General features: G+C 42.6%; 1 protein-coding gene across 1 annotated transcript in view; it reads left to right on the top strand.

Moving 5' to 3' along the window:
* Window positions 1–17519, top strand: part of LOC125465683 (hippocampus abundant transcript 1 protein-like) — a 115126-nt gene that overhangs the window by 86103 nt on the left and 11504 nt on the right. Inside the window, exons 6-10 of the mRNA XM_048559415.1 lie at window positions 4398–4616; window positions 6136–6249; window positions 7448–7519; window positions 7637–7749; window positions 16202–16299. Of these exons, the coding sequence (XP_048415372.1) occupies window positions 4398–4616; window positions 6136–6249; window positions 7448–7519; window positions 7637–7749; window positions 16202–16299 (616 nt within the window). The remainder of the gene's footprint in view (window positions 1–4397; window positions 4617–6135; window positions 6250–7447; window positions 7520–7636; window positions 7750–16201; window positions 16300–17519) is intronic.

Here is a 17519-nt window from a genome sequence, read left to right as displayed (position 1 = left end):
TCACTGGAGTCAAGTTAGGTAAAGGGGCAGTACAACGAGACCTAGGTATTCTTGTACATCAGTCAATGAAAGCAAACATGCAGATACAGCAGGCAGTGAGGAAAGCTATGGCATGCTGGCCTTCATAACAAGAGGAATTGAGTATAGGACCAAAGAGTCCTTCCGCAGCTGTACAGGGCCCTGGTGAGACCACACCTGGAGTATTGTGTGCAGTTTTGGTCTCCAAATTTGAGGAAGGACATTCTTGCTATTGGAGTGCAGCGAAGATTCACGAGGTTAATTCCCAGAATGGCGGGACTATCATAAATTGAAAGATTGGAGCGACTGGGCTTGTATACTCTTGAGTTTAGAGAATGAGAGGGGATCTGAATGAGACGTATAAGATTAAGGGATTGGACACTGTGGAGGCTGGAAGCATGTTTTTGCTGATGGGTGAATCCAGAACTGGAGGACACAGTTTAAAAATAAGGGGTAGGCCATTTAGAACAGAGTTGAGGAGAAACCGCTTCACCCAGAGAGTGGTGGATATATGGAATGCTGTCCCAGAAGGCAGTGAAGGCTAAGTATCTGGATACTTTCAAGAAAGAGATGGATAGAGCTCTCAGTGGAATCAAGGGTTATGGGGATAAGGCAGGAACAGGATACTGATTGTGGATGATCAGCCATGATCATAATGAATGGTGGTGCTGGCTCAAAGGGCTGAATGGCCTCCTCCTACACGTATTGTCTATTGCCTAAAGCGTCTGAACAAAAACATGCTAGCTTGGCGAGCAAGTCAACAACCTTACTCAATTTCCTATCTTCAACCCCACCTTCACCTGAGTAAAAGTTAGTGATTCCATTGCATGAAAGAGTGGGAATTCTCCCCAGTGTCCTGGCCAGTGATCATCCATCAACCAATGGATGCAAAATGATTGCTGTTTACCACTTGGGAAACAGTTTACCTCCTCAACTATGAAGCACTTGAGGCATTGAAAGAACAAAAGTATAGAAGTACAGCACACAAACAAGCCCTTCAGCTCTCCAAGCCTGTGCCAATCTGAACTAAAAAAAACAAACCTTATGCCCTTATTCGATCAGTTTCTCTTCTCTCGCCAACCACCCCCCCCCCCCCCCCACCCCCCATTCACATAACCATCCAAATGCCTCAAATGTCACAAATATGCCAGCTTCCACCAACTTATCTGGCAGTGTGTTCCAGGCCTCTACCATTCTGTGTGTGAAAAAGTTCCTTTTCACATCTCCCTTAAACCCCCCCCCCCCCCCCCCCCAAGCCCTCACCTTGAACCTATGTCCCTTTGTAATTGAAACTTCAACTCTGGGGAGGGAACCAGCTGTGTTGCTGCTTTTAGGGAGCTGTGGACCTGTACGTCCATATCTGTCTGTCTTAATGTTCCAAAGGGTTCTGCCATTTACAGTATAATTCACACCTAAATTTGATCCTCCAAAATGCATCGCCTCACATTTGTCTAGATTAAACTCCACCTGCTGTTTGTGCCCAAGTCACCAATGTACCTGTGTCCTCTTGTACCCTTTCACAGTCATTGGCACTATCAGCAACTCCACCAACCTTCATGTCATCTGCAAACTTGCTAATCTGCCCACCCACGTTTTCCTCCAGATCACTTATCTATACCACAAACAAGAAAATTCCCTTCCACCACTAATGTCTATGAGCAAGCCAATTGTGTATCCATGTAGTCTGCCTACCCCGAACACCAATTTTGTACTAATCTGCCATGTGAGTCTTAATCAAATGCCTTACTAAAGTCCAAATCAACTATATCCACAGCCCTTTCCTCCTCATTCAGGTTGGTGAGACATAAACTTCTCCATACAAAACCATGCTGCCTATCACTAACTAGTCCATTTTATTCCAAAAATGCACGTATCTTCTCCCTCAGCGTTTTCTCCAAGATATTCCCCACCACAGACATCAGGCTCGTTGGCCTACAATTTCCTGGATTATCCCTACCTCCTTTCTTAAACAAGGAAACGATATTGGCTAACCTCTAGTGCTGTGGAATCTCGCATGTGGTCAAAGAGGATGTGAAGATATCTGCTAATGTCCCAGCTCTTTCTTCCCTTGCCTTTTGCATCAATCTGAGATAGATCTCATCTGGCCTTGGATCTGTCCCAGGTATTGTAGAAAATCAATTATTCATTATTGATCTGAGATATGAAACTCAAATGTTGATTTTCAGAGAACATTGGGTGTACTTGTATGAGATCACTGAAAGTTATCATGCAGGCATAGAAAGCAGAAAAGAAGACAAATATAATAAAAGGCAACATGGCAAGAGAATTGGAATTAAAGAATAGGATGTCTTGATACAATTATGCAGGGCTTTGGTGAGGCAGCACCTGGAATACTGCACACATTTGATCTCCTTTTAAGAAAGGTCAGGTTTGCATTTTCGGTGGTGCAGAGAAGTTCATTGGAATGGTTTCTGGGGTAGAATCCATTGATGAAAGACTGAGTAAACTGGGTTCTTGAGTCCAAAAGAATGATTTTGATCTGTGATATGTGGAAGATTTTGAAGAAGCTTGTCAAGGTAGACAATGAGACACCAGTCATTGTGTGAAGCATTTGAGATGTTGATCCATAGTTCCTTAAAAGTGACATCAGGGGTAGGTAGTATACTGAAGAAGGCATTTGGCATGTTTGCCTTATCAGACAGTGTATTGAATATAGGAGTTGGGAAGTCATGTGGTTGTACAAGACATTGCTGAGGCCACTTTTGGAGTACTGCGTAAAATTCTCATCGCCCTGCTATAGGTCAGATGTTAGTAAACTGAGAGTGCAGAAAAGATTTCAAGGGTGTCACCAAGGCTGGAGGGTTTGAGTTATGGGAAGAAGCTGGAAAGGCTGGGACATTGCTCCATCTAACGTAGGAGGCTGAGAGGTGACGTTAGAGGTTTACAAAATCATGAAAGACACAGATAAGCTGAATAGCCATGGTCTTTTTGCAAGGGTAGGGGAGTCCACACCTAGAGTGCATAGGTTTAAGATGAGAGGGGAACTAAGGGGCAACTTGTTCCAAAGAGTGATTGATAAATGCAATGATCTGCCAGAGGAAGTGATAGATACAGGTACAGTAATGACGTTTAAAAGACATTTGGACAGGCACATAAATAGGAAAGGTTTAAGCGGATATGGGCCAAATGCGGGCAAATGGGACTAGTTCAGTTTAGGAAACCTGGTCGGCATGGGCAAGGTAGACCAAAGGGCCTATTTCCATGCAGCATGACTCTAACTTTGCTGTGGGATAGTAGTTTATTAATAGCCTAATAGTAGTCAAAACTTCTGTGCTACATGGTAATAAAATGTGAGGCTGGATGAACACAGCAGGCCAAGCAGCATCTCAGGAGCACAAAAGCTGACGTTTCGGGCCTAGACCCTTCATCTGATGAAGGGTCTAGGCCCGAAACGTCAGCTTTTGTGCTCCTGAGATGCTGCTGGGCCTGCTGTGTTCATCCAGCCTCACATTTTATTATCTTGGAATCTCCAGCATCTGCAGTTCCCATTATCTCTGATATTATTTCTGTGCTACATGCTTGGGTTACATGTTTCTCCCTTTTGAGCAGCAAGTGACAATTTAGTCTATTCTTCCCTTGCTCACCATTTCCTCCTTGCAGTATACTGGGTCTTGCTTTCCTTGTCATGTTAACTGGGCAAGCAGAAACTCAGATGACTGGTCTCAGCTGATGTCCTGTGTGCGCTCTCTTTCTCTTGTCCTTGTTGGGAAATGGTTTTCCCCCACTGTGCTTCCTCATAGATAAGTAGCTTTGGGATGTAGCTAATTGGATTGCGTTGCTTTTCCTTGTTCCTTTCTTTAGTTTCCTCTTCATGTTAGTTTCGATTTGCCTAAGCAATAAGTACATTGAAGAATGAAATAAACTCTACCTGTCTGGCAATGGTGGTTTGGCATTTTAGGAAAGAATAAGACAGCTACTGAATGTTGAAAGAATGCATTTGGAATCTTGAATCAGCACTGAGATGTGTAAGCTCCTCAATAAGACCGTTTTGCTAAATGTAATTAATGGGTGGCACTACACAATTTTAGTATGCTGTTTTACTGTTGGATCCAGGTTCAAATTACTGCTTTGCTAGGAGAACTTTCTCCCAACCCCTGGCTGAAGAAGGCCAGTTTGATAAATTGTGAACTCACCAGTGCAGTCAGGGTATTTCTCAGTGATTTGTACTGTGCCTAAATTGGTGTTTTGGGACAATGCAGAAGGAGTTTTACAGTGTATCTGTATGTTACCTATCCTAGATATATCTGAAATTGCCTTAACTGGAAAGTCTGAATGTACTCAAAATTTACTGGAAAATGTCAACTTAAGGGAAGTCTCCATAAATGGAAAGTAATCAACTTTTTCTTCTCTCAATCAAGGTGTCAGCAACATTTGCAGCTAGCCTTGTGACCAGCCCAGCCATTGGTGCATACTTGGCCAGGGCATATGGAGACAATCTTGTCGTAGTTTTGGCCACTGCAATTGCCTTGCTGGACATCTGTTTTATACTTGTGGCTGTGCCAGAGTCTTTGCCAGAGAAGATGAGGCCTGCTTCCTGGGGTGCACCAATTTCATGGGAACAAGCAGACCCTTTTGCAGTAAGGAACTGAATCAATTCAGCAAACTGTCTTGCTATTTTGTTGTGTCCCTTAAACTACTTTTTAATAGACGACTTAAATTTTACCTCCAGACTTTCATTGTTGTATACTGTCCAATACTGAATCAAACTGTTCTGTTATGCTGCTGGCTCTCTGCCTCCATTGCATTGATTCACAGCCTCATTCGCACATTCGTGGATTTGTTACAACCCCCTCTGGTACGACATTAACGTGAAATTTCTCCCTGAGCTGCTCCATCCTGTCATGTCTTTACCCACCTTCAAAGCCCTTGGTTTTACTCTTAACTATGCCAGCTTCAGTAAAATACCTTGAAAAACTTTGCACCCTAAAGTTGTCAACAAAGGATAACTATTCTCTGCTGCCTGGAGTCATAATCTGGCACAAATGAAGATGGATGTGGTTATTAGAGGTCAGGCATCTCTGCAGAGATTCTTCAGGGTAGTGTCACAGACCCAACCCTTTCAACTGCTTCACCAATAACCTTCATTCCATTGTAAGGCCAGAAGTGGGGCTGTAACATTGGTACATAACCTTTGGACAAATACTGAAGTCTAAATGCAGCAAGAACTGGATAATATTTAGACTTGCTCTGGCATGTGACAAGAACATTGACATCCACAAGTATCAGGCAATAACTGTCTCAAACTGGAGAGAATCTGAGCACTGTCCCTTGACATTCATTGAGACAAGCATTGCTGTCAACATCATGGGGATTACCGCTGACCAAAAACTCAATTTGACACTCCATATAAATACTATGGCTATGAGAGCAGATTAGAGACTGAAAATCCTGAAGTCAGTAACTCACCACCTGACTCCAAAAGAGCATGTTCACCATCCACAAAGCATAAGTGAAGTTTATGGTACAATATTCCCTTCTTGCCCAGTTGAGCGCAGCTTCTAAAAACATTGACATCTTGACACTGTTTGAGACAAAACAACTCACTTGATTGACACCACATCCACAAACTTTCACTCCCTCCACCGTCAGTGCTCAAAAGCAGCAGTGTATACTTTCTACAAGATGCACTGAGACTCTGCAGCAGTATCTTAAACCCATTACCACTACCATCTAGAAGGACAACAGATGGGCACACCTGCAAATTCCCTCCCCAAGTCACTTCTTATCCTGACTTGGAAATACGCTGTCATTCCTTCACTGGCTACATGAACATCCTGGAATTCCTTACCTAGCAGCATTCTGGCTGTGTACACCAAATGGACTGCAGCAGTTTGAAAAAAGAACAACTCTCCAGTTTCCCAAGAGCACATGAGGATGGTCAATATGTGCTGTCCCATCCACCCATGCCCACATCCTGTGACCTTTTTTAGAAAAGTAACGTTTGGATGCAGGTTTTTTTGTGAAATTGAGATATGTGATCCTTTGTTTTGGCATTTTTAAAATGTTGAATGTTTGCGTATAGGCTGCTTTTCAAATCAACTGGACTCAGTCTGCATTTTCATTAAATAACTCTTTTTCTATTCCATTTTGTTGCAGTCTTTGAAGAAAGTGGGTCAGGATTCAACTGTTCTGCTGATCTGTATCACAGTGTTTCTCTCATACCTGCCTGAAGCAGGCCAGTATTCCAGCTTCTTTCTTTATCTCAGACAGGTAAAGTGGCCCTGTTTTTAAAACAAAAATGAAACCAGTCATTATTTCTGAATCAAATGCTAATAGTATACTGAGGCAACAGTGTGGAGTTGGAGGAACACAGGCAACGTGAAAGGAGCAGCAATGTTGACGTTTTGGGTTGGGACCCTTCAGAAATGGGGGAGGAAGCTCAAATAGAGGAAGGGGAGGGGTGGGGCTGGGGAACATAGGTGGGGTGGTGACTGCAGTTAGAGTGTGGAGGTTGGTCAGGTGGGATGCGTGGGAGGGTAGGTGGAAGAGAAGACGGACGCTCCCTACCTGCATGCACCTATCACCATCCCACCCCTCCCTCTTTCCATTTCCCAGCTTCCTTGCCCCTCCCCCATTTCTGAAGAAGGTTCCTGACCTGACATGTCAACTTTCCTGCTCCTCCGCTGTGTGACCGGCTGTATTCCTCCAGCTCCACGCTGTGTTATCTCTGACACCAGCATCTACAGTTTTTGCGCTCTCCTAATAAACAAACAGGAAACTCTTCATCCCCACCCCGTGCACACAAATGCATCTTGCTCACTATTCCCCTGGATGGCTAATGAGGGGATGTTGTATTTTCTTATCCTGAAGATTGTGATCAGCTTGTTCTTGATAGTTGAGTGTGTAACTTGAGTTCCATTCCTATGGTGTGCTGAGTTAGTTGCTGCACCAACCAGGCAGCGTTTGGGCTTGACGTTAGTACACAAGTTTAAATGTTATACTTAAAATTAAAATTCTAGGAATTTTGAGACTCCAGTGTAGAACCTTCACCACATCCAAAATTGGCGAGAGTGCCAGGGCTCAAAAACATAACTCTCAATTAACAATCATCTTGATTGTTGTGAATTCAGCATTCCAGCATTACTGGGCTCACTAACTCTTGGTTCAGTATGTGATGTTTTGAATGTTGCATTCCTTTCCTGGATTGACTCCAGATTGCATCTTCTGTAATGTTGTTCCATAAAACATGTGATTGGAATGTGGGGATTAGCATTAATGTGTTGAAGAGGTGGGTCGCTATATGCAAGAGGATCAAAAACAAATGTTAGTGGTGTTAGATAAAGGGTGAGGGGAGGCTTGTGGAGCATAACTTGCTGGTGGACTGGCTTGTTTTTGATATGTAAATACTCCTGTGTGTGTTTGTTTTTAACCTGTTTTCTTATTTGTTGGGTGCTTTTGTTTTCTCTAGGTAATTGGATTTTCTTCAGAGACTGTAGCTGCCTTCATTGCAGTTGTGGGAATCCTTTCCATTTTAGCTCAAGTGAGTGCTTTCTGATTAAAGTAGGAACACTAAATGTAGTACGCTTATAAAGAGTCCGACATGTTTTGTTTGGATTTTGCTGATCAGATATTAATTTCACTTGTATTTGCATCACAGACTGTAGTCCTTGGTATCCTCATGAGGTCCATAGGGCATAAGAACACGATCCTCCTGGGCCTTGGCTTCCAAATTCTCCAGCTAGCTTGGTATGGCTTTGGGTCTCAGCCCTGGTAAGTGTGTGGTTTCCTTTGAAAAATCAAGCGAGTGTAAGAATAGGGAAGGTGACAGTTATACACACCCTCAGTTCTGCTCCATCATTCGAAAGGATGTTGAACGGTTTTGAACTTAATCACCCACTTTCCTGGGCGATTAGAAGTTCTTTGCCTTAAAATCCAAAATATATCAATCTCAGTTTCACATATGCTCAAAAATTAAGTATCCATAGACCTCTGGGAAAACTCCATGGATCGACATTCCCCGATTCAAGAACAGTTTTATCTTTGCCCTAATTGGTGACCTTAGCTGAGAGCATGTTCCCAAACTCTACATTGCTCTGTACGGTTGTCAGTGTCCTATCAGTAAGTTAAGTTTTTTCCAAATGAATTTGTGTAGTAACCAACTTTTTTTCAGTTATGATAGCAGTTACAGAGAGGGGAGAGGATGTTGCAGGATTGTGTAGAGTGTGCAATTTTGCGGGGAATTGATATAGGACTAATGAGTCAATGAAATTGACCAAATTATGGCATCTTAAATAGTTTGCTAGAATAATACCAGATATTATTTGGAGCGACTGAAGTTTTCACCTTGGAGTAAAGAGGGTTTAAGAACGTTCAGTGGAATAGTTGAATGGTTACAGCACAGAATGTCACCATTTAGCCCATCCTGTTTGCTGGGTCTCTGGAACCAGTCATCAGGAAATATTTCTCCTGCCTTTTCATAGCTCTGGAGATACTACTTCCTTTTCAGAGTCATTTCTGTCTCGAATAAATCTGCCTTAACCCTGCAGTCAGACAATTCCCAAAGATCCTTAGTCAGCACCTTTCAACCTCATGACCACTTCTATCTAAAAGGCAGGGGCAGCAGATAGATGCGAACAAGAACACCTGCAAGTTTCCGTCCAAGCCGCTTACCCTCCTGACTTAAAAATATATTGCTGTTCCTGCACTGTCACTGGGTCAAAATGTTGGAATTCCCTCCCTAAAGGCATTGTGGGTCAGCCCACTGCAGGTGGACTGTTGCAGTTCACAACTAACAGCACCACCTTATGAAAGGCCATCTTGGGATGAGTAATAAATGCTGGCCAGCCAGTGATGCCCATGTTCTGTGAGTGAATATTTTTTAAAAAGTTCATTCAAAATGCTAATTAGCTGTGTGGAAGAATAAGTCGATGCTGTTTATTTCTTGATCTTTCCAGTGATGAGAACAGTTTTTGCATATTTAGTCAGTTGGTCTTCTACTGAATATCCTTTCAACCACCCGTTCTCCAAGGATAGTGGTTACAATTCTATTTCGTCATCCCCGGAACTGTACCTTCTTTAATATCTTTGCATCTTCTAAGATGTGTCCAAAACAGATGCAAATATTCTAGTCCAGGCTGAACCAGTGTTTCTCTGTTTCAAAATAATTGCCTTGCTTTTGAACACTTTACCCCTGTTGATAAAGTCCAAAAATTTTTTGTTTTATCCAACGCATCTTCTGTCACCTTCAATTGCACGCTCACTTTAAAATTGTACTATTTAGTTTGCGTTGTCTCTCTGCATTCTTGCTACTGAAATGAATCACTCCTCACTTCTCTGCACTGAATTTAATCCGTCTCTTGCCTGCCCATTCCGCCTGTCTGTCCATTTTGAGTTCTGTACTATCCTTACAATTCATAATGCAGTTTTGTATTATCTGCAGATTTTGCATTTTCCTCATCCTGTAGATCAACATCCAGGTCGTTAATATATCGGGGAGGCTAAGTTCTAAAACCAACATCTTGAGTTCCATATCATATCATATATATTCTTGGATGAACCTCATTTTGTTAGTAACTCTTAAGCACAGAGCCTATCCAATGCAACCTACTTTGCAAATTTAAACACTTCAAATGTTGGAATTATCTCTTCTGTCATGGTGACTTTCGTAGCAGCATCCTTATTGGTCAAAAGAGATGCTCGGTTTTTATTTAGTGTCCCCGCTGTGCCTTCTGCATTATAAGCCTTCCTTCTGGCCCACAGCACCCTTTTGATTCCAGCCTTGGGCGACTGTCTGTGTGGAACTTGCACATTCTCCCCGTGTCTGCATTGGTTTCCTCTGGGTGCTCCAGTTTCCTTCCACAGTCCAAATATATGCAGGATAGGTGGATTGACCATGCTAAACTGCCCGTAGTGTTTCAGGGAGGTGTAGATTAGGTGGGTTAGAGGGAGATGGGGCTGGGTGGAATGCTTTGAGGTTCGGTGTGGACTTGTTGGGCCGAAGGGCCTGTTTCCACACTCTAGGGATTCTGTGTGCTGTAGAAAAGTCTTGGGCTCCTTTTTCATGATAGTTGAAAATCTTGTTTAGCACTGGCAATTTAAAATTCTGAGGTCTTGATAGTGTATTTAAACATGATATCCACTGGTAGTGGAGGGCAGTTAAAAGTTTTACTTTCCTAACAGTAACAACTTGCTGCATGGATGTGTGGCCTATCTGGAAAATATGTAGGATTAAGAGGAAAAAGCAGGTGAATGGACCTAGTTTGATTTTTACGAAAAAGCTGGCATGGGTGCAGTGTGCTGTGTTCACCTTCTGCTTTTGATATTCTGTATCATAACATTAATAGGAAAAATATTTATTACAGGTATATGACTGGAGAGAGAATTTCTGATTTTGAGCATACTGGGAAGAGCTTTGTTTTAATGTCTGATTATCAGTTTGCTGATCTTCTGGGGGAGAATTACACTGGATTTTGATGAATCTTCGTTGAAGGGAGAGTTGAACCAGATTTGTTTCTGAATGGTACCTTGTGACTCCCGTTAGTGCCTATGTGCGAGAGGTTGATTGCAGCCTTATGCATGTTGTGATCCCTGCTGCTGACCAGCATACTCCTGCTTGGTGGCTATGGTTAATGGCCTCTTTGGAGAAGTACAATAGATTAACAACATGTTGAGGTTCATAGTGGCTCAAATATTTTTAAAAATCACTTTTTAAAAATATAAGGTAGCATTTCAGAGGCACAAAACATGTTGACAAGAACAAATGCTAAAGTACTGTGGGAAGGGGGGTCAAAAACAACCCAGAGTCCAGTTGCCTCCTGACTAAACCAGTTTCACATATTACTAGGCATATGATTTCCTGGTCGTCAGTTTATCATTTCTCACTTGATATTTGTACCAATGAATCACTAACAACAGTAACTACTTGCCTCTATACTGCAATGCTATGGTTCAGGCTGACTGAGAACCAGCTTTCTTATTGGGAACAGGCTGCATGTAAGAAAATGAGAATAAATAGATGCACAGTTGATTCACACTGCTTTTTTCTGGGTGTCCTTTGTGTACCTTAGTGCGGTGTTTTCTTTTCGGAGGATAGAGAATGGAACTTTTGCCCATAACAGATGGCCAGTGGCAGCAGAAATAATTTTATATACATTTCAGCACTACTTTTTAAAAAAAAACAGTAAAAGTAACTCTCACTCCACACTGCCCCATCCCTGCTTTGTGGGGTTTATCAGCACTCCGGATGCTAGAGTCTGAGACTCCATTAATTTTTATTTCCTTGACAGCTGACCAACATGATTGCATTCTGCAGTAGTGTCATATCCTCACTGTTCTTTGGGTCAAGAGATCCCTCTTGAATTTCTTATTTGGTTTCTTAGTGATGATTTTGTCAGTTGGCAGTTACAAAGGGAAGTACAATTCATTTTTAAAGGGCTAGAACGCAGGAGCAGGGATGTATGTCCAGGGCTGTTTAAGGCTCTGGTATGATTGAATTTGGAATACCATGACATGTTTTGAGCCCTGCATCTAAGGAAGGATGTGCTGGCCTTGGAGGAGGCCCAGACAAGGTTTAGGATGATCCTGGGAATGAAGGCCTCGTCATATGAGGAGTGGTTGAGCACTCTATAATTGATAGCATTTAGAAGAATGAGGCAGATCTCATTTAAACTTACAAACTGCTGAGAGTGGATGTGGAAAAGATTTTTCCACGAGTAGGAGAGACTATCACCTGAAGGCACAGCATCCGAGTAAAAAGGTGACCCTTCAAAACTGAAATGGGGTATTTATTCAGCTGGGGTGATCAGTCGGTGGAACTCATTGCAGTAGGCCAAATCATTTGAGACTGTAAGAGGGAGGTTCAAGATTAGTAGAGGCATCAAAAGTTACAGGGAGAAGGCAAGAGAATAGGTTTGAGAAATATTTCAGCCATGATTGAAAGGTGGAGTAGCCAAATGGCTTAATTCTGCTCCTACATATTGTGGTTTTGATGACAGTGTGGATCTTGAGGAACACAGCAGGGCAGGCAGCGTCACAGGGGCAGGAAAGTTGACTTTTTGGGCTGGGACCCTTTTTGTTTTTATCTGAAGAAGGGTCCTGATCCAAAATGTCAACTTTCCTGCTCTGTTCCTCCAGCTCCTCACTGTGTTATCTCTGACTCCGGCATTGGCAATTCTTACTGTCTCCGGTCTTGACGACCCCTGGTTTTGCTTTGAGTGGATCATTGTGTCTATTTGCTACTAGTTGTTAGTTTGTACCATCCCCTTTATTTCTCCCACTACCCCTACTCGGGGCCATTATCGTGAAAGTGTTTCACAGGAACATAAGAACTCTGAGCAGGAGTAGGCTATCTGGCCCCTTGAGCCTGCCCCGCCATTTAATAAGATCATGGCTGATCTTTTTGAGACTCAGCTCCATTTACCCACCCACTCAACATAACCCTTAATTCCTTTACTGTTCAAAAATTTATCTAGCCTTGCCTTAAACAATCAGCGAGGCTGCCTCAACCACTTCACTGGACAGGTTCACACTCCTTTGGGTGAAGAAGTTCCTCCCGATCTCAGTCCTACAGCTTCTTCCCTTGATTTTGAGGCAGTGCCCTCTAATCCTAGTTTCACCTGCTAGCAGAAACAACCTCCCTGCCTCCACCTTATCTATTCCCTTCATAATCTTACGTGTTTGTACAAGATCTCCCTTCATTTTTCTGAATTCTAATGAGTATAATCCCAGTCTGCTCAGTCTCCTCATAACCTCAACTCTGGAATCAACTGAGTGAATCTCCTCTGCACACCCTCCAGTGCTAATATATCTCTTCTCAAGTAAGGAGACCAAAACTGCACACAGTTCTCCAGGTGTAGCCTCACCAGGACCCTATACAGCTGCAGCATAGCCTCCCTGTTTTTAAACTCCATCCCTCTAGCAATGGCAGACAAAATCCCATTTGCCTTTTTAATTATCTGCTGCACATGCAGTCCTACTTTTAGCGATTCATGCACAAGGACACCCAAGTGCCTCTGCAATTGTGTGTTGCAATTTTTTACCATTTAAAACATAGCCCGTTTTGCTGTTGTTCCTACCAAAATGGATGACCTCACACTTATCAACATTGTACTCCCTCTGCCAGACCTTTGCCCACTACTTAGACTATCTATATTCCTCTGCAGACTTTGTCCTCTGCACACTTTGCTCTACCACTCACCTTAGTGTCATTTGCAAATTTTGACGCACCACACTTAGTCCCTAACTCCAAATCATCTGTGTAAATTGTAAACAATTGAGGTCCCAACACTGATCCCTGATCACACTACTAGCCACTGACCGCCAACCAGAAAAACACCCATTTACCCGTACTCTCTGCTTTCTACTAGTCAACCAATCCTCTATCCATGCCAGTGCATTACCTGTAATACCGTGCAACTTTATCTTACGTAGCAGCCTTTTGTGTAGCACCTTGTCAAATGCCTTGTGGAAATCGAGATGCACCACATCCACATGTTCCCCATTATTCACCATGCAAGCAATATCCTCAAAGAATTCCACCAATTTGGTTAAACATGACTTACCCTTCAATAAGCCATGCTGGGCGTTCCCAATGGGACAACTTATATCCAGATGTCTTGCTGTTTCTTCCTTAATGATAGATTCAAGCATTTTCCCCACTACTGAAGTTAAGCTAACTGGCCTATAGTTACCTACTTTTTGTCTACTTTTTTAAACAGTGGTGTCACATTGGCTGTTTTCCAATCTGTGGAAACCACCCCAGAGTCCAGTGAATTTTCGTAAATAATTACTAGTGCATTTGCTATTTCCCCCATCACCCTCTTTAGTACCCTCGGATGCATTTGATCAGGGCCAGGAGACCTGTCTATCTTTAGCCCCATTAACTTGCCCAGCACTGCCTCCTTAGTGATAGTTTCTAGGTCCTCACCTGCTATAACCTTCTTGCCATTAGTTTTCGGCATGTTATTTGTATCTTCCACTGTGAAGACCGACACAAAATAACTGTTTAATGTCTCGGCTATTTCCTCATTCCCAGTTATTAAATTGGCTTTTTCGTCCTGTAAAGGACCAATGTTTACCTTCGCCACGCTTTTACAATTTGCACATTTATAGAAACTTTTGCTCAGATAGTGGGAATTGCAGATGCTGGAGAATCCAAGAGAACAAAGTGTGGAGCTGGATGAACACAGCAGACCAAGCAGCATCTCAGGAGCACAAAAGCTGACGTTTCGGGCCTCGTCTCTGATGAAGAGATGCTGCTTGGCCTGCTGGGTTCATCCAGCTCCATACTTTGTTATCTGAGAAACTTTTGCTGCCTGTTTTTATATTCTGAGCTAGTTTACTCTCATAATCTCTTACTTTTCTTTATAACTTTTTGTGGCTTTCTGTTGGCCTTTAAAGATTTCCCAGTCTACTAGTTACGCACTACTCTTTGCTTTTTTCTGTTTTTTTCAATCTGATACTTCCCTTTATTTCCTTAGCACCCACGGCTGGCTCTCTCTTTTCCTACAGTTCTTCCTTATCACTGGAATATACTTATGCTAAGCACTGAAAAATAATTTTGAAAGTCCTCACTGTTCCTCAATTGACCCACCATAAAGTTTTTGCCCCCCTTCTACCTTAGCTAACTCCTCCCTCATTCCTTCTTCGTCTCCTTTGTTTAAGCATAGGACATAGGTACTGGATTTAACCTTTTCATGCTCCATCTGTATTTTAAATTCGACCAGACTGTGATTGCTCTTTCCGAGAGGATCCCTAACTGTGAGATCATTAATTATTCCTGTCTCATTACTCAGGACTAGATCTCGGATAGCTTGCTCCCTCGTAGGTTCCATTATATATTATTCGAGGAAATGATCACAAATGCATTCTATGAACCCCTCCTCAAGGCTGCCATGACCAACCAGGTTTGACCAATTGATATGTAGATTAAAAATCCCCATGATAATTGCTGTACCATTTTTACATGCGTTAGCTATTTCGATGTTTATTGCCCGCCTCACTGCGATGTCATTATTTGGTGGCCTAAAGACCACACCCATCAGTGACTACTTCCCCCTGCTATTTCTAATTTCCACCCAAATGGATTCAAAGTTTTGTTCAGTAGAACCTATATCATCTCTCACTACTGCCCTGATAGCATCCTTAAAAATCAGAGCAACACCACCTCCCTTACCCTCCTGTCTGTCCTTCCAAATAGTTTGATACCCCTGGATATTTAACTGCCAGTCATGACCATCCTGTAACCATGTCTCTGTAATGGCCATTAAATCATAGCCATTTGCCTGATTTGCACTGTCAACTCATCCACCTTGTTTTGAATGCTCCGAGCATTCAGCTAGTTTCATGCTGAGACCTTTTCCATAATGATAGGATACGATGCTAAACATACATTCAACAGCCAGCTCCAGGCGATTGGAAGTATAGTACCTCATTTCTTCCCCAGACAGCTCAACCTGTTTCTTCATCTTTCATGTTTGACTTTTTGGTTTTGCTGGAACCACTTGTCCTTTGGCCTCTAAATAGTACAGAACATGAAGTAAAACTGCCCAAGCATGTTCACCATGGCAACTTAAAAATCTTAGGGTATTCGGTTTAGCCACAGCTAGCTCAGCTGTCTTTCATAGCTGTTGATGTGACACAGCATGTGGAGCAAGAAGTTACTGAAACAAACAACACCTAATTCTGTTCCCGTGTATGCAGAGCAGCTGATTTTGGGAAAACTTAATTTCATTTGCAACTTCAATAATAAGAAACCTTACAAAACCTTTAAATGAACACTTTTACTTTTAAGCGGAGTTTATCAAAAGAAATGGGTTTTAAACAAAAAAAACCTGTCATTTGTCGTCACTAATGTAACAAAACTGAGCAGATGCTCCTATGTTTTAAAGTTGACTGGAGCTTGAATAGTTGCTTTTATGCTGACTATTTCCGATGGTTTGACCCATTTATACACGTAGTGGACATTGATACCTGCATTATCATTTCCCTTTTCATTCCTGTATGGTGGTATTCATGTGGGTGTATTTGTATGGTCTACAGGAACTGGCATGCTGTGCTCATGTTTCAGAAACCACCACCTTTATTCCCATGGTCCACCTGCATTTTCAAGGGTACACCATGCTGCTGCTGCCTGAACTGTTGAGTGATTGAACTAAAGCTAGTTGGGAGAACTAGTCTCCACGATTGGAATGTTGACATGGATTGTTTATATTGATTTTTGCAGGATGATGTGGGCAGCAGGAGCTGTGGCTGCCATGTCCAGCATCACCTTCCCAGCGGTTAGTGCTCTAGTTTCTAGGAATGCCGATCCTGATCAACAAGGTAGGCTATTTCCTTTTTCTCCTTGGACTGTGCAATGTGTAGCAGGTTTCAAACAGTTTTAACACATGCTGGGTTCCCTCTCTAATGGTGTTGAGTATATCAACACCAAATTGACTGTCAGTTCAAGAAGGTAACTCACCACCATCTTAAGGGCAGTTAAGAACTGACAATAACTGCTAACTGAATCAGCAAAGCCCACATCCCCTGAATAAATTGAAAAAAGAATTGCCTTGTGGGTTTCACTGGTTCAGCTGACATTTATTGCCCTTCGAGTTGCCCTTGAGAAGGTGATGGTGAGCTGCTGCCTTGAACTGCTGCAGGTAGACCCTTTGTGCCAATAGGAAAATAATTGTGGGATTTTGACAGAGCAATACTAAAGGAATGGCTATGCATTTGCAAATTAGGATGGTGTGCGCTTGGAGAAACATTTCCAGGTGGTGATGGTGTTGCCATGTATCTGCTGCCCTTGTCCTTCTCAGTGGTAGAACGTGTAAGTTTGGATGGTACTCTGTAGGATCTTTGATTTTCTGCGGGGATGGGGCGGGGGGTGGGGGGGGGGGGGGTGAAGAATCGGTCACTGGTTTGAAATCACCAAGTAACCATAGTGTGTATGAGCTGTGATGCCATACAGTCTGTCAAAAACAAAACACTTGAAAAAAAAGGGTAATTGGAAAATGTTGAAATTGAGTGCATCTGTAAAGAAAAAACAGACTGTTTCGTGTTGATAACTTCTCCTCCTTTCACTAGGACTGAAATATGTTGGAATAACAGGCAAGATTGACTGCTGCGAGGGGTCATAGTTTTAAGGTGTTAGGAGGAAGGTGTAGAGGAGACGTCAGGGGGAGGTTCTTCACCCAGAGAGTTGTGAGCACATGGAATAGTTTACCAGTGGTAGGCATGGAAGCGGATTCATTAGTGACATTTAAGCGACTGCTGGACATGCACATGGACAGCAGTGAATTGAGGGGAGTGTAGGTTAGGTTATTTTATTTTTGGATTAGGATTATTCCGTGGCACAGCATCGTGAGCCGAAAGGCCTGTAGTGTGCTGTACTTTTCTATGTTAACATTACTTTTATAGAAGCATAGGCAGAAGGTGACATGGGTAAGAATTAGAGGGAAGCACTGGTCTAGAGTAGGGCAGGTAAGACTGAATAACAAGTAGTGATGTTTAATGGCAAAAGTAGGTCCAAGTGGACAGGACAAATGATGAATCTCGAG

The sequence above is a fragment of the Stegostoma tigrinum genome, chromosome 30 (genome assembly GCF_030684315.1).
Source record: "Stegostoma tigrinum isolate sSteTig4 chromosome 30, sSteTig4.hap1, whole genome shotgun sequence".
Lineage (NCBI taxonomy): Eukaryota > Metazoa > Chordata > Chondrichthyes > Orectolobiformes > Stegostomatidae > Stegostoma > Stegostoma tigrinum.
Note: the sequence above shows the minus strand (reverse complement) of the source record. Positions and strands in the feature narration are given on the sequence as shown.